We start from the raw sequence: 26,461 nt of genomic DNA, 5'->3' as shown, positions 1-26,461 counted from the left end.
CCCCCGGAACATCGCCCTCTCCGGAAAGTTTCCCTTCCGGGGCCACGGAGTGTGCGCGAGGATGGCGCGAGGGGCGGGAGGGGGTGGGGTGGGGGTGGACAGAGTCGCGGCCGGACCCTTCGGCTTGAGTGAGGCGGGAGGGAGGGGAGGCCAGCGAGGTCCGGCAGGAAGCCGCGCCGCCCTCTCCGACCCAAGGCTGCCACGAGAGCCTTACCCTCCATATCTCTCACCCCCAGCCCGGGCTTAAATACACCCCCCCACTCGCCGCCCTTTAAATCGCAAGTGGGCCCAGAACTCACCGAAATCAGGTGTTGAGCTGGGCTAGGGCAGGCCGGATCCGCCAGGTCCATGGCCGCGGCTCGGGGGAGGGGGGCAGAGAAAAAGGGGGGTGCTGGGGCCGCCTCTTGATGTCAAGGCTTTAAAGGGGCCAGTGAGCCCCGCCCCTCGCTCAGACCCCGCCTCCCCTCCCGCGCAGCCAATCCACGTTCACCCTGGATACGCGCCCCTCCCAGCCCCCTCCAGATGTTCCCAGGACGAGAGCTAGGTCCGCCCGGCCCGAGCGCTCCGCTTCCGCCCTGGAGGAAAGGACCTCCCCTCCCCCCTATAGCGAAACAGACTTCCCAGACCTGGCCGGGTCGGGCCCGGTAAACCTCCCCAGTGCCGGGGTAGGAGAAGCCGGGCTGGGCCGAGCGGGGGTGGAATGGGGGGCATCTATAGCAGAGAAAACTAAGTAGGTGCACGCGGACCCGTGGGCATGCGCGTCTGCTTCTGTAGGGCTGGGCGTGCACGTGTGTATGTGATTGTGAGCGTCGGTGTTTGTAATTTGCCTTCCTGCATACGTGTTGGGTGTAAATCTAAGGGAAGAGGCTTGAGTGCCTGCTTGGCCTTAAATGCTCCCATCTCCCTTTTCTTCCTCCCAGATCGGGTCCTTCCAGCAATATGGAAACCTGGGCGCTGGGAACAGGCTCTGCACCTCTCAGAGCAGTGTTGGCCTTTTCCTCACTGGTTAAGGAGGAGGGAAGGCTGACCAGAAAAAGGATACAATCTTGCTCTCAGCCACTTGCTGTCTCAGTGGGGGCGAGTTCCTTCCCTGCTGAACTAACTGCGTGCTTGAAGGAGGAAAAGCAAACAGCCCACCTAGGCCCCAGCAGGGCCTCAGAGCTCCCTTCGATATCATTCTCATTGGTCCTTGGTTAAACAATTATTTGCCCTTGTCTGGATACCATATAATCTTCACAATCTGGCCCCTTAGTGCAGGTTCTGAAGGGGGTTCTGCAGAGAAATACAAAGGGATCCCTAGCCACAGGCTCTGCCCATTTTATTAAAATTGCTTCTATTGCGGGTATACACAGGATGTATTAAAGCACCATATTATCCAATAAATGAACATAAAAGCTCAGGGAACATAGAGTGCTCAAATTGGCTAGAATTGACCAAGAGTGCCTCTCTGAAGGAGGCTCCTTAATTTAAAATGGGATTTGAAGGGCAGAGAGAACTTGAATAGGATCCAGGTGAAGTAAGGACACAAGGAGATTCACATAGGAAAGAGCAAATTATCTGCATGGGACAGTGAGCAGATAACGTTGGTAGGGTGGGAAGTGGGAGAAGTTAATGGAGGAAGTTTTGTATGGAGGAGATCAGAATAAGGATATGGATTTGACAGGACAGGCGATTTTAAAAAGTCATTTTGGATTCTTGAGTATAGAGGTAGCTTGATGAAGACTGCCTGAGGATAGTGATTATTGGAGCCTAGAAGATATCGTGGAGGTTACTCCCACCAGCTCTCTCACCTTTGCTTTAAAACAATTTTTAAAATTGATTTATCTTTTTTTTTTTTTTTTGCAGTACGCGGGTCTCTCACTGTTGTGGCCTCTCCCATCGCGGAGCACAGGCTCCAGATGCACAGGCTCAGCGGCCATGGCTAACGGGCCCAGCCGCTCTGCGGCATGTGGAATCTTCCCGGACCAGGGCATGAACCCATGTCCCCTGCATCGGCAGGTGGACTCCCAACCACTGCGCCACCAGGGAAGCCTGGTTTATCCTTAACATACAAGAAAATGCACAGATCTTGGGTGTTTTGTTTGGTGAATTTCAACAATAATATATACACTTATGTAACCCCCCAAACAAGATACTGAACCATCACCCCAAAGAATTCCTTCATTCCCCTGTATAGTCAATTACCCTGCACCTACCAACACCCACCCTCTGCAACTTCCTGAATTTTATCACCATGGTTTTGTCTGTTCTTGAATTTCACATAAGTGGAATCATACAGTATGTACTCTTTTGTGTCTATATTCTTTAGCTTAGTAACGTTTTTGAGATTCAGCCATGTGTAGTCTATTTTTTATATCGCTGAGTAATAGTCCATTGTATGAATATATTGTAATTTGTTTATCCATTCTCCAATTGATGGATATTTGGGTGTTTCCAGTTTGGGGCTATCATGAATAAGGCTGCTCTAAATATTCTTGTGCAAAGCTTTTTGTGAATGTGTTTTCATTTTGAAAAAGCTCACCTTATTTTTTGATTATAGCTAGTGGCATCTTTGTAATCCTGCAGCACTGATTAATTCTATTCATTCAATCATCTAACATTTATTGAATAGGAATCCGTGTCCCAGTCCTGGGCTTACAACAAAAATTAGACACGATCGTTTCCTCCAAGGGCTTAAAAGTCCAGTAAAAGTCCACTAATCTGTTGCATTCCAAAACCATGGGGTAGAAAAACCTTAAGAGTCTGCCAGGCATTTCTAACTATTTTTGGATGTTTCCAAATAAATAAATTTTGGGAAGCAAACAAACCATGTAGATTATTTTTTACTTTACATTCAGATGTTTGCCCCTGTTTAATAAACACAGCTGGAACATCTGCACTTGTCAGACAAGTACCTATTCTCCTTAATTTAAAGGCTCTTGCACACTTGAAAGTTTAGACATTCAGATTTGGGCAGATTCTCTATGCTTCACAGACCTTTATCTTCACTGATAGGAGGTGAAAGAAGTATAGCTACCATTGCTCCATGCTTTCTGTCTTTGATGAGGCCCAACACACTTTAATTACCACACTTAGTGGTATTATTCACTTATTAAAAATTACACTGAAGTTCCAATGTTGGTTTTCCACCTTGTTGTATACCACCAATCATAAATTGTTCTTTACTTGAGTTATCTATGTTACAAAACAAGCTAGGCCTTTTAGGTCTCTGGTTGCTGCAAGCTGTTGGTAACAAACCAGTTTGGTGGCATGGTCTAACAGTGCAGATAGTGCTGATGAATGACTGGTAGATGGCATCTCAGAGAACCATGCCCTCACTGCTCACATCAGTACTTTGAATGGGATCCTCTGCTTCAATACTATGTGTTCCTTCATTCAGTGTTGGAGCATCTTCATTCCTCAGTTTGGCATTGTAGCCATTTGGCTACTGTGTTACATTGGTTGATGAACTGACCCCAGTTTAGAATTCCTGACATCAGGAGATGGTCAGGTTGGTAATTGACCTCTCAAAAGATTTTAATAATCTGACTATTCTCCAGGTTGGATTGACTCTGAGGGCATTCTCTTTTTTTTTTGGCCGCACCACGCAGCATGTGGGATCTTGGTTCCCCGACTAGGGAGTCTTAACCACTGAACCACCAGGGAAGTCCTCTGAGTGCATTCTTGATGTCTTTCCTGCTCACTAAGAGGAAGAAAGGAGCTGGGAAGAGGCTATTATTTGGTCCATTTGCTGAATAGGAATAGATCTTTGCTAGTGCTGCTTACTTCTACATAGGACAACATGTTCCTTGGGTTCTGACAGCATTGCCAGTATGTGCTTTGAAACCTCATACTTGGTACAGATATAATGGATCTGCTTAGGTCCTTGAACCCCTTTCTCCTCATTTTCATTATTCGAAAATTCTTATTGAGTCTTTACTGTATCCCAGGCACTGTGCATATAGTATTAGCTACCTAATAAAGAATTCATGTGGGGTATGATAAGCAATAAGATTGAAAAGATAAGTAGTGGGATGATCATACTTTATCCTAAAAGCAATGCAGAGCCTTTGAATGGTATTAAGCAAGGGGGTGTCATGATTAGAACTGCATTTTAAAAAGATCGCTGTGGTTGCAGTGTGGAGAACAGATAAGAGAGAGCAAGATTTGAGTCAGGGAGACCAGACAGAAAGTTTTTGTAGTAATTGGGAAAAATGAGAAACGATGTGCTCTGGACTAGGAAAATGATAGTGATGATGGAGAGGAGATGACTTCAAGAAATAAATAGTATTAAAGTCAGGAGGTCTTGGGATTGGAAGTAGAGAGAAGCAGAGAAGCCAAGACCTCTGGGCCAATCACTGAAATATCAAACACCTGAAGAAGAGCAGGTTTGGGAGATGATATACTCTCTTCCAAACATGTTGACAATGAAATGCCTGGGAGACATCCAAGTGGAAATGTCTATCCAAGAGGTCAGAGCTTCCCAACTGTTGTGCCTCAGGAAGAGGTTACAGATGTGCTGCATGTTGATCTTCTCAACCCTCAGAGCAGCACAAGCTCGCTCCAACAGACAGCAATCTCAGTAAGGTGGACTGCCACGAAAACACCATCATTTTCTATGCGTGCCATGATGTGGGAAATGTTGGGAAGTACTAATATATGATGATGTTGGATAAATAATTCTGAAGCTCAGAAGAGATATCTGGACTAAGACATTTGTGAGTCATCAGAACATCAGATCATAGGTGGTAACTAAAGCCAGGGAGTATGGGACTTCCCTGTTGGCACAGTGGTTATGAATCCACCTGCCAATGCAGGGGACACGGGTTCGAGCCCTCGTCTGGGAAGATCCCACGTGCTGTGAAGCAACTAAGCCCGTGTGCCACAACTACTCAGCCTGAGCTCTGGAGCCCGCGAGCCAAAACTACTGAGCCCAAGAGCCACAATTACTGAAGCCTATGTGCCTAGAGTCCGTGCTCTGCAATAAGAGAAAGCCACCGCAATGAGAAGCCCGCGCACCGCAAGGAAGACCCAACGCAGCCAAAAAAAAAAAAAAGAGAGATTAAACAAATTTTCAGGTGTTATCTGCCATTATCATTTTCTGTGAATGTCTTTTTTTTTTTTTTTTTTTTTTTTTTTGCTGTACGTGGGCTTCTCACTGCTGTGGCCCCTCCCACTGCGGAGCACAGGCTCCAGACGCACAGGCTCCGCGGCATGTGGGATCTTCCCGGACCGGGGCACAAACCCATGTCCCCTGCATGGGCAGGTGGACTCTCAATCACTGTGCCACCAGGGAAGCCCTGTGAATGTCTTTTTCTAATAGATATATAAGAGTTGGTTGTATTATAATGAAAATTGCCCTTTGTCACATGTATTGCCAATAGTGTTCCTAGTTGGGAGTTTGTCATGTGAGTTTATTGGAATTTTTTTTTTCCTTTGCCTTAGGTAGTCAAATTTATTAATCTTTTTTTTTATGGCTTTTGTTTTTTTGTGTGTTTAGGACATACTCCAATTTTTTAATTGGAGTTTCTTCTCTAGTATGCTTATGGTTTTCTTTTTACTTTAAATATTACATCCAGCAGAAACATGGATGGACCTAGGGACTGTCATACAGAGTGAAGTACGTCAGAAAGAGAAAAACAAATACCGTATAATATCACTTATATGTGGAATCTAGAAAAATGATACAGATGAACTTATTTGCAAAGCAGAAATCAAGACACAGATGTAGAGAATCGACATATGGCTTACTGGTGGGGGGAAGGGGGTGGGATGAATTGGGAAATTGGGATTGACATATATACACTACTATATATAAAATAGATAACTGGACTTCCCTGGTGGTCCAGTGGGTAAGACTCTGCGCTCCCAATGCAGGGGGCCTGGGGTTCAATCCCTGGTCGGGGAACTAGATCCTGCATGCCGCAACTAAGAGTTTGCATGCCACAACTAAGACCTGGCACAGCCTAAATAAATAAATATTAAAAAAAAAAAAGCACAAATGCCTTAACGGGAAGGGTTTCTCTTTAAAAAATAAATTAAAAAGTAGATAATAAATGAGAACCTACTGTATAGCACAGGGAACTCTACTCAATGCTCTGTGGTGACCTAAATGGGGAGGAAATCCAAAAAAGAGGGGATATATGTATATGTATAGCTGTATAGCAGAAACTAACACAACACTGTAAAGCAACCATACCCTAATAAAAATTAATTTTAAGATATTTTAAAATAATAAATATTCCATCCAGAATCTATTTAAATGGCAAAGACCACTGTTATTTTTCACTGCTGCTCAGAATGACATCTCCATTCTAGACCAGCCAGTCCTTTCTGTTTTCAATGTACAAAACACACATTCCTGTGTACCTTTGCAGAGAGGTTCCTCTCTACGTGGCTCATAGGGCATACTCCTGTCCCTCTTGTTATCATTGCAAAAGCTATACAGCTGTCCCTTGGAAGCCATAGGCAATTGGTTCCAAGACCCCAATTGATACCAAAATCCATGGATGCTCAAGTTCCTCATATAAAATGTACTATTTGCATATAACCTATGCACATCCTCCCTTATACTTTAAATCATCTCTAGATTACATATAATAACTAATATAATGTAAATGCTACATAAATAGTTGTAAGTACGATGTAAATGCTATGCTGGAGGTGCACAGCAAATTCAAGTTTTGCTTTTTGGAACTTTCTGGAATTTTTTTCCCCAAATAGTTTTGATCCATGGTTGGTTAAATCTGTGGATGCAGAACCTGCAGATAAGACTTTCAGAGACAGCTCAAATCCCATATGCTCCAAAACTCTTCCATGCCCACTGTAGTCCACAAAGATTTTTCCTTTTCTGAAGCTCACATGATCACATGCTACCATGTATAAGCCTCTCCTTTTCTCCTCAACTTTAACATAGTTGCTAAAAGAATCAAGTCTAACCTTTAGAAGTCCCGGTTTGTTTAACTGATTTTTCTTTACCCTCCACAGCAGCTAAAAGCATGCTGGGTATATGGAAGGAACTTGATAAATTACTTTTTGATTCGCCATAAATGTGTAGCATTAGCCACATGTGGCTAATAAGCATCTGAAATGTGGCCAGTCCAGAGTGAGATGAGCTGTAAGTACAAAATACACACTAGTTTTTGAAGATGGTATTAAAAAAATAATATATCTCATTAATAATTTTTATATTGACTGCATGTTGAAATGCTAATTTTTTAATATACTGGATTACATATCTATATATTTAAAGTATATCCAGGACCATTCTTCATTCTTGTCCCTCAGTAAATCTCTTGTCATGTTTGGTATTGGTTCCCAAATTAGGCTGTTTTGAGGATAGATAAAGATGATCTTTTCTTGAAGCCAAAGATATTCTTACCATCTCCAACGGCTCTCCTAGGCCATTACACAATCATTACCTTCTTGGTACCGAGACCTCATCGTTATAAGCACTATTTACACATCTTTTTTGAAACTAACAGCAACAGACTTCAAATACAACAGTTCCTCCCAACACGTCAGGTAACTGCTCAGCCAACAGAAATGTTGGAGGGAAGAGGTCAGGTTCAGATGCTGAAGGATCTCCCGAAGCTTTTACTGATCGAAGATTCCTCAGTTACCCATGTAGATGGAGCCCAGCCTATTCCTGTGGTCACTGTGGCTGTTTTCTGCCATCAGGAGTTATTTGGGACTGGTGCTGCTTGGCTTGTAGCCTAGTCTCATTGTAGTCAGAGTCCCTGTGTTAGTTTCCTGTTCCTGCTGTAACAAATCATCACAAACTTAGTGGTTTAAAACAACACAAATTTATTCTCTTACAGATCAGAAGTCTAAAATCAAGGTATTGGCAGGGCTGCATTCCTTCTGGAGGCTTCTGGAGAGAATCCATTTCCTTGCCTTTTCTAACTGCATTTCTTGGCTTGTAGCCCTTCCTTACATTACTCCAACCTCTTGCTTCTGTCATGACATCTACTGTGGTCAAATCTCCCTTTGCCCTCCTCTTATAAGGACACTTGTGATTACATTTAGGGCCAACCGTGATAATCCAGATTAATCTCTTGATCTCAAAATCTTTAATCCTTAATCAAGATCCTTAATCTACACAACTGTACACATCTCCAAAGTCCGTTTTGCTATCTAAGGTAGCGTTCACAGGTTCCAGGGATTAGGATGTGGACACTTGGGAGGACCAGTATTCAGCCTGCCCCAGAACCATATATATTTCTTTGCACTGCCTTGGTGAAGGGAGAGAGCACCAGCAGGGTCACAAGGTTTCAAAGTGTTCTTAAATTAAGATCTATAGAGAAGTAGGTAAATTCACGTCTATAATCAGTTATCACTCTGCGACCATCATAAACCTCATTTCCATTAGCAATGATCACTCTCTCCCTCCCAGCACTGCTTCCTTTAAAATGCTCTGTAGGCTGAAGTTGAACTACTTATTACTCCCTCATCTTAAAAAACAAATTATTTGAAATAGTAAGATGCATGTTTTCTACAGAGATGAGATGTTTTTCTCGTAAGTCTTTGATCTAACAGGCATGGTTGTGGTCTGTAGCATGCTTAGAATGTAACAGCACTTTAACAATCCATATTCTGCAAATTACCATCATATCCTTTAGCACATTTGGGCATAGGAAAAGGAAGGTCTTGTTATTTCAGTTGTACAGATGAGTAAACTGAGGCTCAGAAAGGTTAAATGAATTGAATAGGGTGGTCATACAATGAGTTACTGGCAGATCCTGGTTCCAAACCTGATGTTCTTTTCACTGCTCTGTTCCCAGGCCAAACTCAATCCCAGAAGGCTGAGGAGGAGCTAACCGATCTTGGGATCTTAATACATCCTAGAGTTGGCCTTGAAATCCCTACCTCCTGAGGATGAAACCCACTTTTTTTTTTTTTTTTTTTTGCGGTACATGGGCCTCTCACTGCTGTGGCCTCTCCTGTCGCGGAGCACAGGCTCCGGACGCGCAGGCTCAGCGGCCATGGCCCACGGGCACAGCCGCTCCGCGGCATGTGGGATCTTCCCGGACCGGGGCATGAATCCTTGTCTCCTGCACCGACGGGCGGACTCTCAACCACTGCGCCACCAGGGAAGCCCGAAATCCACTTTTTTGAGGTCCTACCCAGAAGTCAAAGCTAGGGGCAGATTGGGAATTCAGGGGAAGGTCAGGGTTGCTAGCAAGTCAAGGGTACAGTAAGAGGGTAGTTAGCACTTATGGAGACGTAAGAGTCTATGTTTGCTGTATGTGCCTATTTAACTGGTAGGCAGCAGCAGGGGTGCTACTGGGTACTCAACCTAGAATTAGGCCTGATTTCTGCGAGGGGAATTCTAAGAACATCAGGGATAGCTAAGAGTGGCCTGGCTGGGTCTCTTATTCCCAGGTCTGAACACATAATTTGAGGAAGCACAGTAACTCCAAAGCCCATGCTCTTTTACACTGGCTCTCTGGAGTCTCTTCTAGGTCTTGATTTCCATGACATTTCAAGGGATAGTAGCCAAGGCCCAGTCTCGGCAGCCACACTGCCTAGGTAAGCCCAGCTCTGCCACTTACAAGGTACGTGACCTTGGGAGAGTCACTTAAGCTGTGTGTGCTTCAGTTCCAACATCTGCAAAATGAGGATGATAATAGTATCTACCCCAACAGGGTTAAGGATTTTAAAAGTTATGTTGGGGCTTCCCTGGTTGGGGGCTGCATTGGGTCTTCGTTGTTGCACACGGGCTTTCTCTAGTTGTGTCGAGCGGGGGCTACTCTTTGTTGCGGTGCGCGGGCTTCTCAATGCAGTGGCTTCTCTTGTGGAGCATGGGCTCTAGGCACATGGGCTTCAGTAGTTGTGGCGCGGGGGCTCAGTAGTTGTGGCTCGTGGGCTCTAGAGCGCAGGCTCAGTAGTTGTGCCACAAGGGCTTAGTTGCTCCGCAGCATGTGGGATCTTCCTGGACCAGGGCTTGAACCCTTGTCCCCTGCATTGACAGGCAGATTCTTAACCACTGTGCCCAGTATCCTGGGCAATCTTTTGCCCAATCATATATCTCCCTTTTCTTCTCAGTACTTGAATTCGGGTGCATTTCTTTTTTGTTCACTCATATACTCATTCAACAAGTAATTCTCAGCTGACTGCCATGTGTCAGACATTGAGCTAGGCTTAGGTATACAAAACTAAGTTGGGCTTGAGGAGCTCAGTCTCCTGGTGGTGGGGAAGAGGCACAGAAACAATTATAATATGATGAGGTAAACACTGTGATAGAGGCCTCTACACAAAATCCTCACTAGAGTATAGTAACAAATGCAAACTGCTATAGGAGTTGGGGAAGATTTTTGAGAAAATGTAGTATCTGAGCCATTTTTATGACAAACAGTTGAACCACATTGCAAAGTGGGAGAGGTTGGGGAGAGAGAAGGGAAGCCGGAGTTTGTGCTAAGAAGTTCAGTGTGGCTGATGTGTAGAGGAAAGGCATGAAGACTAGCACTGTACTATACAACCTTCTGCAACAATGGACATTTTCTATATCTGTGCTGTCCAATAAGGTAGTCACTAGTCACATAGGGCTACTGAACACCTGAAATGTGGCTAGTAGGACTGAGGAGCTGAATTTTAAATTTTATTTCATTTTCCTTAATTTAAATTTAAATAGCAAGCGGCTACCTTATTGGACAATATTGGTTTAGGCACTGGATAAAGGACAGGACTCTAGGCACTAGGAAACCACTGAAGGTTTTTAAGCATAATACTAGCATAGCTAAATATTTGAGAAAGGGAACACTAGCAGCAAGACAATGGATTGGAGGGTAGAGGACTTAACATAGAAACCTTTGGTAGGCATCAGCCACATGGATGAAATAAGTGGAACTTACATGTTATTGGTAGAATTCACTGGACTTTGTGACTATTTCAATGTGGGAAGTAAAAATGAGGAGAATTAACTGAAGTTTGTAGCTTGAGCAATGGGTGGATGCCAACAATTGAGATAGGATTAGGTTTGGAATGAGGGTAATGAGTTTGCTTTTGGGGTACGTTGAATTTGAGGTGCCAAAGAACTATCTAGGGGAGTATGACTACAAAACAGGAAAAATATTAATCTGGAATTGTGAAGGTGGGGCTTATAACTATTGGGGGTTATTAGCATATAGGTAGTTGTTAAAGGTATGGGAGTGGAGGAACTCACCCCAGGAAAAAAATGTAGAAGAGGACTGGATGGACCCTAAGGAACCCTAAGCATCAAAGTGTGGTCTGTTTCGACTTGCATCATAATCATATGGCATGCCTGTTAAAAAGATTCCTCATTGTGAATGTATTTAATGCCACAGAATATACATTTAAAAACAGTTAAGGGCTTCCCTGGGGGCGCAGTGGTTGAGAGGCCGCCTGCCGATGCAGGGGACACGGCTTCATGCCTCGGTCCGGGAAGATCCCACATGCCGCGGAGCGGCTGGGCCCGTGAGCCATGGCCGCTGAGCCTGCGCATCCGGAGCCTGTGCTCCACAACGGGAGAGGCCACAGCAGTGAGAGGCCCGCGTACCACAAACAAACAAACAAACAAAAACAGTTAAAATTGTACATTTTATGTTACATATATTTTTCCTCAATAAAAATTGCAAAAAACCCCAGATCAAACCAAACCAGAATCCTGAGCCCCATTTCTGACCTGAATCACAGTTTCTAGAGATGAATCCAGGACTCCCCAGGTAATGCTTATGCAAATTAAAATGTGAACCAATTGCTTAAGGTGTAGAGAGAAACTAAAAGATTGGAAGAGAATAATGGCAGAGAATGGCAGAGAATTAAAGGGAGCGTGATTCCATAAGGAAGGAGTCAATAGTGTTGAATGGTTTCATGGCCCAGGAGGAAGACTGAAAAGAGGCCTCAAAATATGGCATTCAGGTGGCCACTGATGAATGGGAGATGAGGAAGCAGAGGTGGTGGCATGTATTCTTTCAAGGGCTTTGCTCATGTATGGTGGTGAAGAGATGGAGATTGCATAAGGCTGAGAGGGAGATAGGACACAGGAAAAGTTGGTGGTTTTGAAGGTGAGAGAGAACTGAGCATGTTGGTAGGTGGACAGGAACGTTCAATGAGGCCAAGGAGACACCAAGGGGATCCTTAATAAAATACAATTTGGGACAGGTAGTAGAGGTTGGGATCTGGAACTTAGGCAGAGGTTATTTGGGTAAAAGCTCACTGGGTAAGTTTAGAAGTGAAAACAAGGGAAGATGAAGGGGTTCAAGACTGAGGGCAAGAAAAGACTTCCTGACACAGTAAACAAAAATGGCACTAGTTGGTGGTTAGGTCACCTGCTTAGATGAATGGAGAATGGAGCAGGAATAGAGTCAAGAGCCTGCTTGCAGAAGGGTAAAAGTCTGGAAGAGTCACTAGGATAAAAGTGATCAAGAGCAGCAATATAAAAAGACTGAGAAGTAGTATTAGAGCCTAATTGAGACTGGAAATGGCACCAACCATACAATTATCCTGCACAAAATAGAAAAACTGGTTTTCCTAAATGAAGGTTTTGGTTCCATCCTCCTATTATTTAGGAACTGCTCTGGCTTCTGCTCTCTCTGCATAAAGTTCAAATTCCTTAGTAGGAACTTTTACTAACTTCTTCAAAAAGTCCAACCTCTCATTGGTGGTTCAGACTCTCTTGTTCCCTGTTCCTCCTTCTATAACATCAACTCAGAAAATAACAGGATCTTAGAGATTGTGAAGCTCATCAATCCAATCTCCCTTCTTAGCTAGGTATGTTTTGTTTTTCCATCTTCTCTCCGCCAAATCTTCTCTATCTTTCACTTTCCCTTGAAGTGGACTCATGGGTGTTTTAAAAATCAACACCTGCCACACATCAGTGACACCTATCCCACAGCACTGACGCTGTAGCCATCCAATTGTAGGCTGCATTTTGTGTAGGCTTCTCTGCACGTATTCCCACCCCCATACTGGTGTATGCCCCCCACCTCCATACTGGTGTGCTTTGACAGAGGACACTGACAAAAAAAGTCCTGAATTAACTTACTCGCTGGCATGTTTTCTGTTTTGAGCTTGGGTGAGGTTCCTTTTATTGAGTTGAAACCTCCATGGGTAGAGTGGTTAAAGGCAGAAATTTCTTTCCTACTCCAGATTCACAGGGCATTCTCAACCATACTCAAGTCACTTTTATTATATATAAAATATAATTGTATATATTCTATACAATCCCACTTCATTCATCCCATTTGTACCGGTTGGATTTTGAGTTCATAATTTAATCTTTTAAACATCTTTTAAATGCTAGTCGATGCATCTTGGTTAGTACTGTATCTGTAACTGCTGTGCTCAGCCTGGGCATGTTGGAAACTTGACCTGCTCTGGAAAGATGTTCTTCCTACCAAAGCTTCTCCTTTAGCCAGGCCAATGACTTTTCATTCCAGATTGTATTGTGAGGTTTTGTCTCATAGACAGGATGAATAAGTCTAGAAGAAGCCTGAAGGCAGATCAGATTTAAGGAGCCCAGGGAAGGGACATTCTAAGGCTAACCTGGTCTAAGTCTTCCTAAATAACCACCAAAAGCAGTCCCTTGCATATCCCAGAACCAGGGTCACTTTCTCTAGGTCATTCCAGATAGGACAGATCATTGCCTCACAGGTATATTCTCCTCAGGGATCATCCCCCCAAATGAAGAAGATACTGATTCTTTTAATTGCATGTCCTGGACATTTAAAAAGCTTCTGCCAAGTTTTAAAGCTGCCTAACTATCAGGAGTTAAGGAGAATGAACTTAATTCTTTGTATAAACCTCTTTCAATATCTCTATCCTCCCTCCCATCTCATTGTCTCCAGAATCTTATTCTGTTCCTTTCTTTCCCTTCTTCTATCAGTGATTCAGGGATCGGATGAGTCTCTGTGGCTTGTTTTGCTCTGAAGAGCAGAAGGCTTCGGTCCCAACTGGTGTTGCCAAAGCAGCATACTAATTCCATGCCATGGTCCTGGGTCAAGATCTGCACAATCTAATTAGCCATATCACCTCGGATAGCTAGGGAGCGGAAGTGGTCAAAATCATGGAGGCCCAGCTTCCGGAGACGCCTTGCAGCTGCCCGATAACACTTCCAGGGCTGTGGTTCCACAAGGAGGTAGCAGCACAGGGAAGAAAGGTGGGCCAGGAACTCCCAAAGGCCTTGGTCCCCATGGTTCAGATGAATCCACATGGTTATTGACATGCAGAAGCCAATATCAAAAACTGAGCATCCAAACTGGCTTAAGAAAGAGCTCAAGAGAACTTTCCGGGTCCTGTGATTCATGAAGTCCAGGGTGATAAAGGTCAAGCCATCAGGAAAAGGGCATTCTTTTTCAGCTCGTTCCACCAGGACTGGATCTATGTCGCAGCAGAGGAGATGGAGCTCTCTTGAGGCATCTGAGCAGGTCTCCCCATCATGTAGGGAAAGGAAATGTTTGTATAGAGCCACACTCAGATCCTAGAGGAATCCAAAAGAGCTTTGTCATTGCAGCTCTCAACCAGGGAATGGAAGAGAAACCTATATCTCTTATCCTCCCATTGAGACTGCCACTTATTCCTGGCTTTATAGGATGTAAGGTTGTTAAACTATAGCCTAAGCAGGTTGCCCCCCAAAAGTTTTCCACAAAGCAGGCTCTCAGTGCCCTCCAGGAGTCTCAGGCTGTAATGCATTATCTCCATACTTTCCTGACACTGATGGGCTGTGTGGTTGAAAGTTACAGCCCAATGGATGCAGCAAAGGAGTCCAGAGCAGTATTTTCCAGCTTAAGTAATATGCTGGTAAGCTCACTATCTTTTTCTTTTTTTGAGTATCTCAGACCCCAGGGAGGAGGAAAAGATTTCAGGGGCATAACCAGTGCTCCTTGCCAGGAAGGTGAGGAACAGAGCAAGCACCACCTTATAAAAATCTACTTCTCAGACCTGTGGTTGGGAAAGTCTGCATTCCAAAGTCTTCATTCAGCCTTCACTCTACAGCTTCAATTTTGCTACATGCGTTATGTTTCACCACCCCCTTCTGAGACTTATTCTGCTTTTGCATCCATTACCTGCTGACCTCCTTCTAGCCAAATCCAATGATTTGTGATTTTCACCATCTTAGCACCTTTTTGACTCTTAAACAAGTCACTATTTCCTTTCTCTAACTTTGACGTCTATAACCATTATAACTAACTCAAATTCATGTTCTGTTTTTTTAAGGCATTTTTCTATTCACTACCTCATTTGCTCTGCGCAACAATCCTGTGAGGAAAATATTTATGCCCTTTGCGCAGGTGAAGAAAGTGTGGCTGGAAACAATCCAGATGTCCAATAATAGTAGCATGGATTAAGACGGAATACCAGATAGCAATTAAAAAGGAAGGAATTCAGCTCAGTGCAGCAACATGGATGACTCACACAAATACATAATGCCGAGTAAAACAGCAAGACACAAAAGAAAATACATGGCAAGCATCCATTTATATGAAGTTAGAAAATGGACAAAATTAAACTACACTGTTTACGGATACAAAAATAGCAAGCTATAAAGAAAAGAAAGAAACAATAATAGTAAAAGTTGGGCTCCCTGGGTGGAGAGGGGCGTTTATGAGCAGGGAAAGGCATATGGGAGACTTCTTGGGGTGCTGACAATGTTTTATTCTTGATATAGACAGTAGTCATAAAGATGTCTGCTTTATAATAATTCATAAAGTGTGAATTTATGTTTTGTGCACTTTTCTCTATGTGTGGCATAGTTCACAAAAAACCTGTATTTTAAAAATTATGGTTCAGAGGCTAGTGACTTGTCCAATGTCACATGGTTACTACATGGCAGGATTTAGGCAACATTAAGTTCTTTCCTCCATACCAGGCTTCTCATACTTCAATAGGCATACACATCACCTAGGGATCTTATTAAAATAAAGATGTTGATTTAGTAGATCTGGGTTGGGGGCGGAGATCTGTATTTCTAATAAACTTCCAAGTCATGCTGATGCTGTAGCTCAAGGACCACATTTTGAGTAGGAAGATTATGCTGCTTAAAAATTTCTCCCCGTCTTTCTACTTATTTCTCTTCTGTCTTCCTCCTCCTATCTGATCTTGGGTGTGCCCCATGTTTGACCAGTCATTTCATCACATCAGTCCCTCCTCTACCACATCTCTTAATCCTCTCCATCCTCAATTCCCCAATCCTAGAGACCCCTGGAAGCTTAAAAAAGAAAACACAGACTCAAGGGCTCAATCCCCAAGATCCTGATTCAGTAGGTCCAGAGTACAGCCTAGGAGTTTCTAAAATTCTAAAAACAAAGCACCCCCCCAAATTATCACACATCTGTATTATGAAGCTGCTAAAAAAGACTGTAGTGACATGAGTGATCTCCAAATTATTAAATGAAAAGCAAGGTGCAAAAGAGTGTGCTATTATTTGTAAGGTGTATACTCAAGAAATTATAAACAGCAGTTCCCATTGTGTAGGAGAAGAGGATTTAGGGTCAGGAGTAGAGACTTGCTTTTTACTATATGCCCCTTTGTATTTTGAATTTTTTTTTTTTGGTCTTATCAAGTGCAAGCATCTTTTCTTAAGTGCAAAATAAAAAACTCCCTAAAGGTACAGCCAGGTTTGGGAACCACTGCCCTAGTTAACTGCAACTATGTCCTGGCCCCCAAGGTACAAGTATACTACTTTCAACTTTAAAATCTCCTGTAGTTTCCTAATGCCTTTCATGAAATCCCAAGTCTTAAACCAAGTCTCTTTACCCCTTTGATCTGCTATATCAACACAGTAGAGAAATGTTTGCAAGAGACAGCCAGACACCCACCCATCTGCTCATTCCAGCTTTTTAGCCTGTGTCCAAATGTCTCCCTCCCATTTACCAGCCCTGTGCCTACAGCCCTCAACCCTCTACCAAATTCTCTTCTGCCTAAGGCCAGAAGCACGATAAAATCTCCTCATCCCCTCCCACTCCGGGTCTGGAATGGAGTGAGGGTACTAACTTTTTGAAGCATTTGTAATCATGGGGTCAGAATGCCTGCTCCTCTAGGATATCCTAGTGGCTACAAATAGGTGTCAGAGAGACATTTCCCTATTTTGCTTGTGGTTTGACTATAATCATTCTTACGCCTAAAAATACTTTGTGGTAAGAAAATGTGGCAATGCCTTCCTCCCACAGAATACTTTATTTTTCTTTCTCGATCTTCTTCCCTGTACTCAGCCAACTGATTGCTTTTAAAATAAATATCCACTTGGCTCCAGGGTCCATTCTGCACCGTTTCACACTAATCTTAATTCCAGGCATGATTCTGTCACCCTCGGCTCCCAGTAAACCAATCCCAACCCCACGCTCCCAAACTTGGGTCTCGGGAAGTCCCCTCTCCCCCAGCCAGGTCGCCAGCCACGCTGGACAGGAGGCAAGCGCTGGAAGCCCAGGCACAGTGGCCCTTCCCACCCGGCGTTCTGCCAGGAGGCCGCAAGCGCGGAGGCGGGGACGCAGGAATTCGGAACGTAGTTGAAAACGATTCCTCCCCAAGATTCCTAAAAGAGATGGTGCTGGGACCCTAGAGGTGAGGTAGCAGCAGCACGGGGTCGAACACTACGCCTTTAAACTCATTTTGGGAAAGTTGTGAGGGGTCTGGTGCCACGCCCTGGCCGGAACCCCAGGGGATGTGGAGGCTGCCAACCTCTCGGCTCGACCGACGTCCGATCCCTCCCCCGTCACTCACCCCGGAGTTACACCCCACGTCGAGCCCCAGGATCGGCCTTGTCTCTGGACTCTGAGGGAAGAGCCGGCGAAGCAGCTCTGGAGGCAGGAGGCGGAGCCGTTGCTCTGGAGGGTGGAAGCGGGAATAATGAGGGAAATTTCCGAATGGGGCGGCCCCGGGTTCCAGAACTCGCGGTTCCTCTTCCGCTGCGGTCTCTTCAACGCCCCCGGTGGCTTGCTTCATGGACGCCGCCATTAGTCTCAGTCTGGCCTCGGGGTCGCCTCGGAACCGGAAGTCGGGAACCTGCAGGCTCGGCGAGCGCGGTCCGGGCTCCAGCGCGCCTGCGCTGCATGGCAAAGGCGAGTGACTATAAAGGCGGCCTCCCCTGAGCCAGCGCAGAAGTTTGGGGTTTCCGTTGGCGTGAGGAACCCTCGCCATAACCTGGGAGGTGGTTAGTAATATTATCCCGTTTTTCTGGTGAAACAAGCTCAGAGAGGTTGAGTGACTTGCTCAAGCTGACATAGTTTCAACTTGGGCTACCCAGAACAAGGAGTTTGTTGGGATTTGGAAGTCACTTTTGGTCCACCGTCCTTCCTTTACAAATGCATGTGAGATCCAGAGAGTAGGAATTACTTGTCCAGGGTCACACGCGAATCTGTGACGCTGGAACTTCACCCGGTTCATCCTGTGATGCCAGGAACTATGGGTCACTCAAGGTGCCAGAAGACCCAGATGGCCCTGCCTGCCACATGGGTCAGGTGGACAGGGGCAACCGTAGAGTGTGAGCTCTTGAGAGGCAAGGACTATGCCTTAAGAGCCGGTGCTTAAGAGTGCTTACCAGGCGCTAGACACCTTGCTAAGACCTTTACATGTATTTATTTAATTCGTACACCAACCCTGTGAGGGAAGAACAGTAACTAATATCCCTTTTATATAGATGAGGACATTGGGGCACAGCAAAGTTAGTAACTTGCCCAAGGTGTTGCAGTTAGAAATGATAGTACCAGGATTTGACCCAGGCACTTTGGCTCCAGAGGACGTACTTGCAGCCATTGTGTTATTCTCAGCCTGAATCCCTTATACCTGCCATAATGCCTGACCCAAAGATGCTTAATAAGTACATGCTGAATGAAAACTCAATATCTACAAATGGTATTGGGAAAACTGGTTATTCATATGCAAAAGAATGAAAGTAGGCCCTTACACAAAAATCAACTCAAAATGGATTAAATGTAAGACCTGAAACTGTATATCTGCTAGAAAAAAAACCATAGGGGAAAGGCTTCAAGACTGATCTTGGCAATGATTTCATGGATGTGATGCCAAAAGCACAGACAACAAAAGCAAAAATAGACAAGTGGGACTACATCAAACTAAAAAGCTTCTACACAGCAACAGAAACCACTGACAGTAAAAAGGCAACCTGTGGAGTGGGTGAAAATATTTGCAAGCCATTTACTGATAAGGGATTAATTTCCAAAATATATAAGGAACTCCTACAACTCAAAAGCACAACAACCAGTAACTTGATTTTTTTTTAATGGGCAAAGGACTTGAATAGACAGTTTTCCAAAGGAAGGCATACAAATGACCAACAGGTATATGAAAAGATGTTCAGTGTCACTAATTATCAGGGAAATGCAAATCAAAACCACAATGAGATAGCATCTCACACCTGTTAGGGTGGCTATTATGAAAACAAAAACAAAAGACAAGAGGTATTGGCAAGGATGTGGAGAAAGTGGAACGCTTGTGCGTTGTTGGTGGAAATGTAAAATGGTGCAGCCTCTATGACAAACAGTATGGATGTTCCTCAAAAAATTAAAAATAGAACTACTACATGATCCAGCAATCCCATTTCTGGGTATTTATCCAGAAGAATTGAAATCAGGATCTCGGAGAGATATTAGTGCTCACATGTTCATTGTGACACTGTTCACAATAGTCAACATGTGGAAATGACTTAAATGTCCATCTGCAGATGAATAGATAAAAGAAATGTGGTATATACATAAGTAGAATATTATTCATCTTAAAAAAGAAGGAAACCCTACCATATGTGGCAAAATGGATGAACCTTGAGGACATTATGCTAAGTGAAATAAGCCAGTTACAGAAGGACAATTACTGCATGATTCCACTTATATAAGGTATCTAAAATAGTCAAACTCACAGAAGCAAAGACTAGAATGGTAGTTACCAGTGGCTGGGGTGAGGGGAGGGGGGACTTGCTAGTCAACTGGTATAAAGTTTCAGTTATGCAAGATGAATACATTCTAGAGATCTGCTGTACAACATTGTGTCTATAGATAACAGTACTATACTGTACACTTAAAAACTGGTTAAGGGCTTCCCTGGTGGCGCAGTGGTTGAGAGTCCGCCTGCCGATGCAGGGGACACGGGTTCGTGCCCCAGTCTGGGAAGATCCCACATGCCGCAGAGCGGCTGGGCCTGCAACGGGAGAGGCCACAACAGTGAGAGGCCCATGTACCGCAAAAAAAAAAAAAAAACTGGTTAAGAGGGTAGATCTCATGTTAAGTATTCTTGTTGCAATGAAATAAAATTTTTAAAAAAACCCGAACTCCATACAGGATGCAAGTAGGCAACTAAAGCCAGGTCTGATTCGGGAAAACTGAAAAGGAAGAAAGAAGGGAACTGAACTGAAAGAGACCTGGTGGAGTGGAACTAGGCAAAATGTGGGCTGAGCCAGAGATAAGAAAAAAAACTGAGCTGGTAAGAAACTGTGCCGAGGTGGCAGGATGGGGCATGGCATCGGCCTAGGTAGCAGGTTCAAGTCAGCAGCCGGGATGGGCCAGAATATCCAGCAGCGTCAGCCAGGGGTCTGCAGAGTTGTGCTGACCTCTCCCCACCTGGCCAGCCATCTTCAAGGGGCCTCCAGCTTCATGAGGCCAGCGATTTGCTGAACTTCTTCCAAGGACTGAAGCATGACTCCTGCAGACAGTACCATCAGAAGTTAAAATAGGCCCTGTCCCTTTTCCTCTCAATTTTTACTTCATACTTTCATCTCTGTCTGATCTATCAGACAGAGAGGACATAAGTTAATGACCAAAAGTCACAGTGGGATTGAATTAACCACAATATTCTGCACAACTTCTAGAAAAAGGGGGGCAGGGGAGGGTGGGGGAACAGCAGCACCACCACTTCTCTCTCCAGTGTTTGACAGATTTTGGTGAGCTGAACTTACCCCGTTTTGTCACTAGATGATGCTAACACAAACACTTGGCAACCGTTAATTTCCAAAGAGCAGGAATCACCTTGCTTTTGTAGGCAGTTTTTTCTTTGCCTGTTTAAACACAGTATATATATATTTGCCAGTAAAGAGTTTAATTTCATCAAGGACATGGGCATGGTTTTTGAGTTCTCAAAACACTGTTCACCCGAAAAGAAATAGGCAACAGTCCTAGGTGGTGAATGGCAGGTTCCTCCTGACCCCGGGAGCCTCAAGAAGTAAAGATAGGAGTGGGCCTGGTAATGTTACTGGGGACCTGAAATGCCTTAGAGGTGAGCCCATAAAGAGGCATTAGAGTTTGACTCAGTCCGGGGACTTTTTGAACCTGTGCCCATTTTTCAGAGCCTGATCAGCCCAAGTGACCTGACAGTGCTCAGCTGGAGCCTGGGGCCTGAGTAACCAGCCCCAACACCTCAAATAGCTGTAGTAGCACCTAAGAGCATGCTCTGCACTGCAGTTGGCTAGATTTTGTGAAGCCTGATGCCTATACAATTGTGCGGGTGGGCAGTGCTTTAAAGAAAAAAATTACAAACAAAGATAGGTATGAAAGTGAATATTTACAATGAGAAAATAAATCACAACAAATTACAATTTTTAAAAAGCTGACAAATGCCACAAACATCGCAAAAAATCCCATAATTGATGAATCAAATGCCAGTCACATTTGAATATTACTATTTTCTTACATTTTTTGGCTGCATACGCTTTGATTGCTTCTTCACATGGTAATGATTTGAAAATACCATTTTACTAAGAGGACTAGAAAGATGATTCAGACTTATCAAATTTGCCTTTTTATTATTTAATCATTTAGAAAAGTTTCTTTCAGGTTCACAATTTGCTATTGGCAATGTCATGTAAATGTTTAGGTTTTTTATCAAATTGGGGAAAAACCTTGATCAAGTTTCTTTCATCTAGGAGCTATACAATCTCAGAGCGTTTCAAATTTTCTTGTGCAGGGACTGTGCTCTTCAAATTGACTCGTTTACTAGCCAATTTGTCTTTGAAAACCTCATTATAAATGGTGAATTATGAGTTTTTTATTATTTGCATTGATATCAGTAATTTGTGTCAAGTCATCAAAAGGTGTAAAGATAGGAGTTTTGATAATTTGTATTTTGAACAGTTCTTATCAAAAGAGAAAAGAATGCATATATAATGATATTTACTGTGTTATTGAGTATATTGCTGACACAACAAAATTTGTTTTGACTGGATGTCAATAAGGACAGGATCCTCTGCTTATGTTTTTGTACAGCTGACAAGTGGAAGAGTTTTCTTCAGACTAGCTTCTGGCCTCATACATTTCTTTTCTTTTCTTTTTTTTTTTTTTAAAGAAAATGTGTTTATTTTTTCAATATATATTCTTTTTTTAAAATTAATTTTTATTGGAGTATAGTTGATTTACAACGTTAGTTTCAGGTGTACAGCAAAGTGAATCAGTTATACAAATACATATATCCACTCTTTTTAGAGTCTATTCCCATATAGGTCATTACAGAGTACTGAGTAGAGTTCCCTGTGCTATACAGTAGGTTCTTATTAGTTATCTATTATATATATAGTAGTGTGTATATGTTAATCCCAATCTCCCAATTTATCCCTCCCCCGCCTTTCCCTCTTGGTAACCATAAATTTGTTTGTTTTCTACATCTGTGACTCTATTTCTGTTTTGTTTAGGTTCATTTGTACCATTTTTGTAGATTCCACGTATAAGCGATATATGATATTTGCCTTTCTCTGTCTGACTTCAGCTTCATATATTTTCAAAACTTGATTTTCTTCTACTCCCATACAATTCTGGTGCCAGGTGCAGAAGGACACATTTAGACCTTGATTTGAACTCTGGCCTTGCACCTTCAGGTCACAACTTCAGGTGAGTCAGCCCGGTGGGCAGATAAGAGATTCCTGGAGCTAGTCCTTCATCTGGGCATCAGGTAATAGCTGTAATAGGTCAACTATGCATGGAAGTGACTGTAAACCATGTGAATAGATCCCAAACAGAGCGTATCCCCAAGTAAACTTCCCCTTAGCTGGATTCCAAGAATGCCTGTGGCCATTCCAGTGCCATCTAACACAAGGGGAAATGTGAAGGAGGGTAAGTCAAAGTGGAAACAGCAGTCTTTTTTTTTTTTTTTTTCCCCCCGGTTCGCGGGCCTCTCACTGTTGTGGCCTCTCCCGTTGCGGAGCACAGGCTCCGGACGCGCAGGCTCAGCGGCCATGGCTCACGGGCCCAGCCGCTCCGCGGCACGTGGGATCTTCCCGGACCGGGGCACGAACCCGCGTCCCCTGCATCGGCAGGCGGACTCTCAACCCCTGCGCCACCAGGGAAGCCCAGGAAACAGCAGTCTTAATCAACTGCAATTAAAATATCTTAACTTTTTCAAATTTTGTAAAATCAAATGACCTTGTAAACACTTAGAAAAATTTCTAAGGCCTTGGAAGGGTCCTGGGTATGAGTGAGGACCCTGAAGGTTGAGTTTCATTAGCTCCATGGTAAATCCATTTCTGTCCTGCACAGAACACGTATCCAAGCACAGTTAAAATGAAGAAGTATATGTAGAATTTGAAATAACCAAGTTAGGAACTATTCACATGCATAATGGCATCTATGGCCTCCCAAGGAACCTTGCGCAGCTGACATCCTGGCCCATGGTCCAGCTCATCCTACCCTCCCATCCTGTCCCTCTCTAATCACACCCCAGAGCCTCTGCTCAGTTCCTGCTCTCCCACCTCACTCACTACCTCCAGCTGGGGTTTGGGGGGGCCTCAGAACTGATGGTTAAGCAGGAATCTATGCATATTTTAAAATATTAAATCTCTTTTCTCCCAGAAACAATGTTCCAATAAGGGACTCATACCTGGACTTTTGGAACACAAACCATCTATAAATGGAGAATTTACTTTTTATTATGGTTGAGAAACTCTGCAATTAATCCTTGTAGATTTTTAAACCACTTGGAAATAATATTCATACAATTTATAAATGTATGGATATGCAAACCTCTCATTTTCAGATGAGGAAACTGAGACCCAGGAGGTAAAGGCAATTTCTCCAAAGCTGGAACCGAATTAGTGAGGGTAGGTTAAGTGCTGTAACAAACAACCCCCAAATCTCAGTGGCTTACCACAATAAAGGTTTATTTCTCCCTCATGTCTCAATTCAATGTGAGTCAAGGGTAGGGTGGAAGGGGCCTCTGCTTCTCAGAGACTTCATGGACCCATCTAGAAGCTTTAAAAAACATATGGAAACATTAAAAAACATCTGGAAACATTTCACTGGAGGCAAATAAACACATGAAGAGTTGTGAAACATCACTAGCCATTAAGGAAATGCAAACTAAAGCCACCATGAGCTATCCCTATATATCTATTAGAACATATTGAAACATATTGAAAATAGAAAATAGAAACATATTGACAACACCAAATGCTTGAATTCTTGGATGCAGAGAAATTAGATCTGTCATGTATTGTCGGCGAGAATGTCAAATGGCACAGGCATTCTGGAAAATAGTTTGGCAGATTGTTAAAAACAAACAAACAACAACTGGAATTGGGAGGAGTGAGGATTAACTGTTCATGGATATAGAGTTTCTTTTGGGGGGACAAAATGTTCTAAAATTAGATTGTGGTGATGGTTTATTCATACCTTCTAAATATACGAAAAAAATATTAAATTGTACCCTTTATTTATTTATGTTTAAATATTTATTTATTTATTGGCTGCGTCGGGTCTTAGTTGTGGTGCGCCGGCTCCAGAGCATGTGGGCTCAGTAGTTGCGGCATGCGAGATCTTAGTTTCCCGACCAGGGATTGACTGGTGTCCCCTGCGTTGCAAGATGGACTCTTAACCACTGGACCACCAGGGAAGTCCCTAAATTGTACACTTTGAATAGGTGAATTATATGGTATGTGAATTATATCTCAATAAATCTGTTCTTAAAAAAATGAACATACACTTACCATATGACCCAGCAATCACACTCCTGGGTATTTATCCTAGAGAAATGAAAACTTATATCCACACAAAACCTTTATGAGACTGTTCATAGTGGCTTTATTTGTAGTAGCTAAAAATTGGAAAGAACCAATATGTCCTTCAGTAAGTGAATGGTTAAACAAACTGTGGTACATCTATAGCATGGACTATTACTCAGTGATAATACGGAATGAACTACTGATACCTGCAACAATTTGGATGGATGTTAAAGCATTATGCTGAGTGAAAAAAAATCTCAAAAAATACAAACTATATGGTTCCATTTATATAACATTTTCAAAATGAAAAAATCATAGAAAATGGAAAACAGATCAGTGGTTTGCTAGGGTTAGGGGGGTGGATGTGACCATAACATCGTGGCTTAATAGAGATGTTTGTGATGGTGGAATGGTTCTGTATCTTGATTATAGCGGTGGCTACATGAATCTATGTGATAAAATGTCACAGAACTATCTACACACGTTGTACCAATGTTAATTTCCCAGTTTAAGTAGTGTGGTATAATTATATAAGATGTAATCATTGAGGGAAACAGTGAAGGGTACAGGGGACCTCACCATACCTTTTTGTGACTTCCTGTACATCTATAATTGTTTCAAAATAAACAGTTAAAAAAATAAGAGGAATTATTAGAGAATCAATATAGGAAGCAGTTACACCCTCACCCTCTCCACCACCCAATGTAGCCATCTATGCCCCCGCCTGCCTCTAACCCCGGCAGCAAAGTGAACAGGGTAAAATAGAGAATCTCTGGTCTGGGGGACACCAGCCCACTGGAGGAAAGGATAACCTGCTGCAGGCTTAAGTGAAAGTTTACACAGTGAATGTTGAAAACCCCAGATTTCTCGCCCTACCACTTTCCAGATAACTGGCAGCCAGGGTTACACCCTTCAAGTGGGAGGTCTGGAGGACCTGCTTGGGGAAATTTTTTTTTTTTAATTAATTTAGTTTTTGGCTGCATTGGGTCTTTGTTGGGTCTTTCTCTAGTTGTGGGGAGCGGGGGCTCCTCTTCATTGAGGTGCGCGGGCTTCTCATTGCGGTGGCTTCTCTTGTTGCAGAGCACGGGCTCTAGGAGCACGGGCTTCAGTAGTTGTGGTGCACGGGCTCAGTAGTTGTGGCTCGTGGGCTCTAGAGCACAGGCTCAGTAGTTGTGGCACAAGGGCTTAGTTGCTCTGCAGCATGTGGGATCTTCCTTAACCAGGGCTTGAACCCTTGTCTCCTGCATTGACAGGCAGATTCTTAACCACTGTGCCACCAGGGAAGCCCTGCTTGGGGAAACTTACAGACATCTGGGGTTTCTCTAGGGAAACGGCCCAGCCAGAACTAGTGAAGCTCACAGAGACAACCCCACCACCAGCTCAGAGCTTTTTAGTGCCCCAGTCATTTTTTTAAAAAAATTTATTTATTTATTTATCTATTTATTTGGCTGTGTTGGGTCTTACTTGTGGCACATGGGATCTTCATTTAAGCATGCGGGACCTTTCACCGCGGTGCGCAGGCTTCTCTCTAGTTGTGGTGTGTGGGTTTTTCTCTCTCTAATTGTGGCGCACGGGCTCCAGAGCGCATGGGCT

General features: G+C 43.5%; 3 protein-coding genes across 7 annotated transcripts in view; all 3 read right to left on the bottom strand.

The window, feature by feature from the left end:
* Positions 1–17,757, bottom strand: part of NCKAP5L (NCK associated protein 5 like) — a gene marked incomplete at its 5' end in the record, with an annotated part of 47,906 nt that extends 30,149 nt beyond the window's left edge. For 3 of the 5 annotated variants that reach the window (XM_079937235.1, XM_079937234.1, XM_079937232.1), the window contains one exon: positions 300–527. Of the gene's footprint in view, positions 1–299; positions 528–17,658 lie in introns of those variants that run through there. The other 2 variants (XM_079937233.1, XM_079937236.1) reach the window with 2 other exon arrangements.
* Positions 6,624–18,075, bottom strand: BCDIN3D (BCDIN3 domain containing RNA methyltransferase; the record flags this gene model as incomplete). Its single annotated transcript, XM_079937302.1, is given in 4 exon segments — positions 6,624–7,740; positions 12,986–13,954; positions 13,958–14,419; positions 17,659–18,075. Coding segments are annotated over 3 exon segments (1,059 nt in total). The 3' UTR covers positions 6,624–7,740; positions 12,986–13,774.
* Positions 18,076–23,938: 5,863 nt separating this feature from the next.
* Positions 23,939–26,461, bottom strand: part of FAIM2 (Fas apoptotic inhibitory molecule 2) — a 41,480-nt gene continuing 38,957 nt past the window's right edge. The window contains exon 12 of the mRNA XM_079937308.1: positions 23,939–24,119. Within this exon, the coding sequence (XP_079793434.1) occupies positions 24,051–24,119 (69 nt within the window). The 3' untranslated portion in view covers positions 23,939–24,050. The remainder of the gene's footprint in view (positions 24,120–26,461) is intronic.

This window comes from Stenella coeruleoalba (assembly GCF_951394435.1).
Source record: "Stenella coeruleoalba genome assembly, chromosome: 11".
NCBI classification, from domain to species: Eukaryota; Metazoa; Chordata; class Mammalia; order Artiodactyla; family Delphinidae; genus Stenella; species Stenella coeruleoalba.
This window is presented reverse-complemented; position numbering and strand designations above follow the sequence as displayed.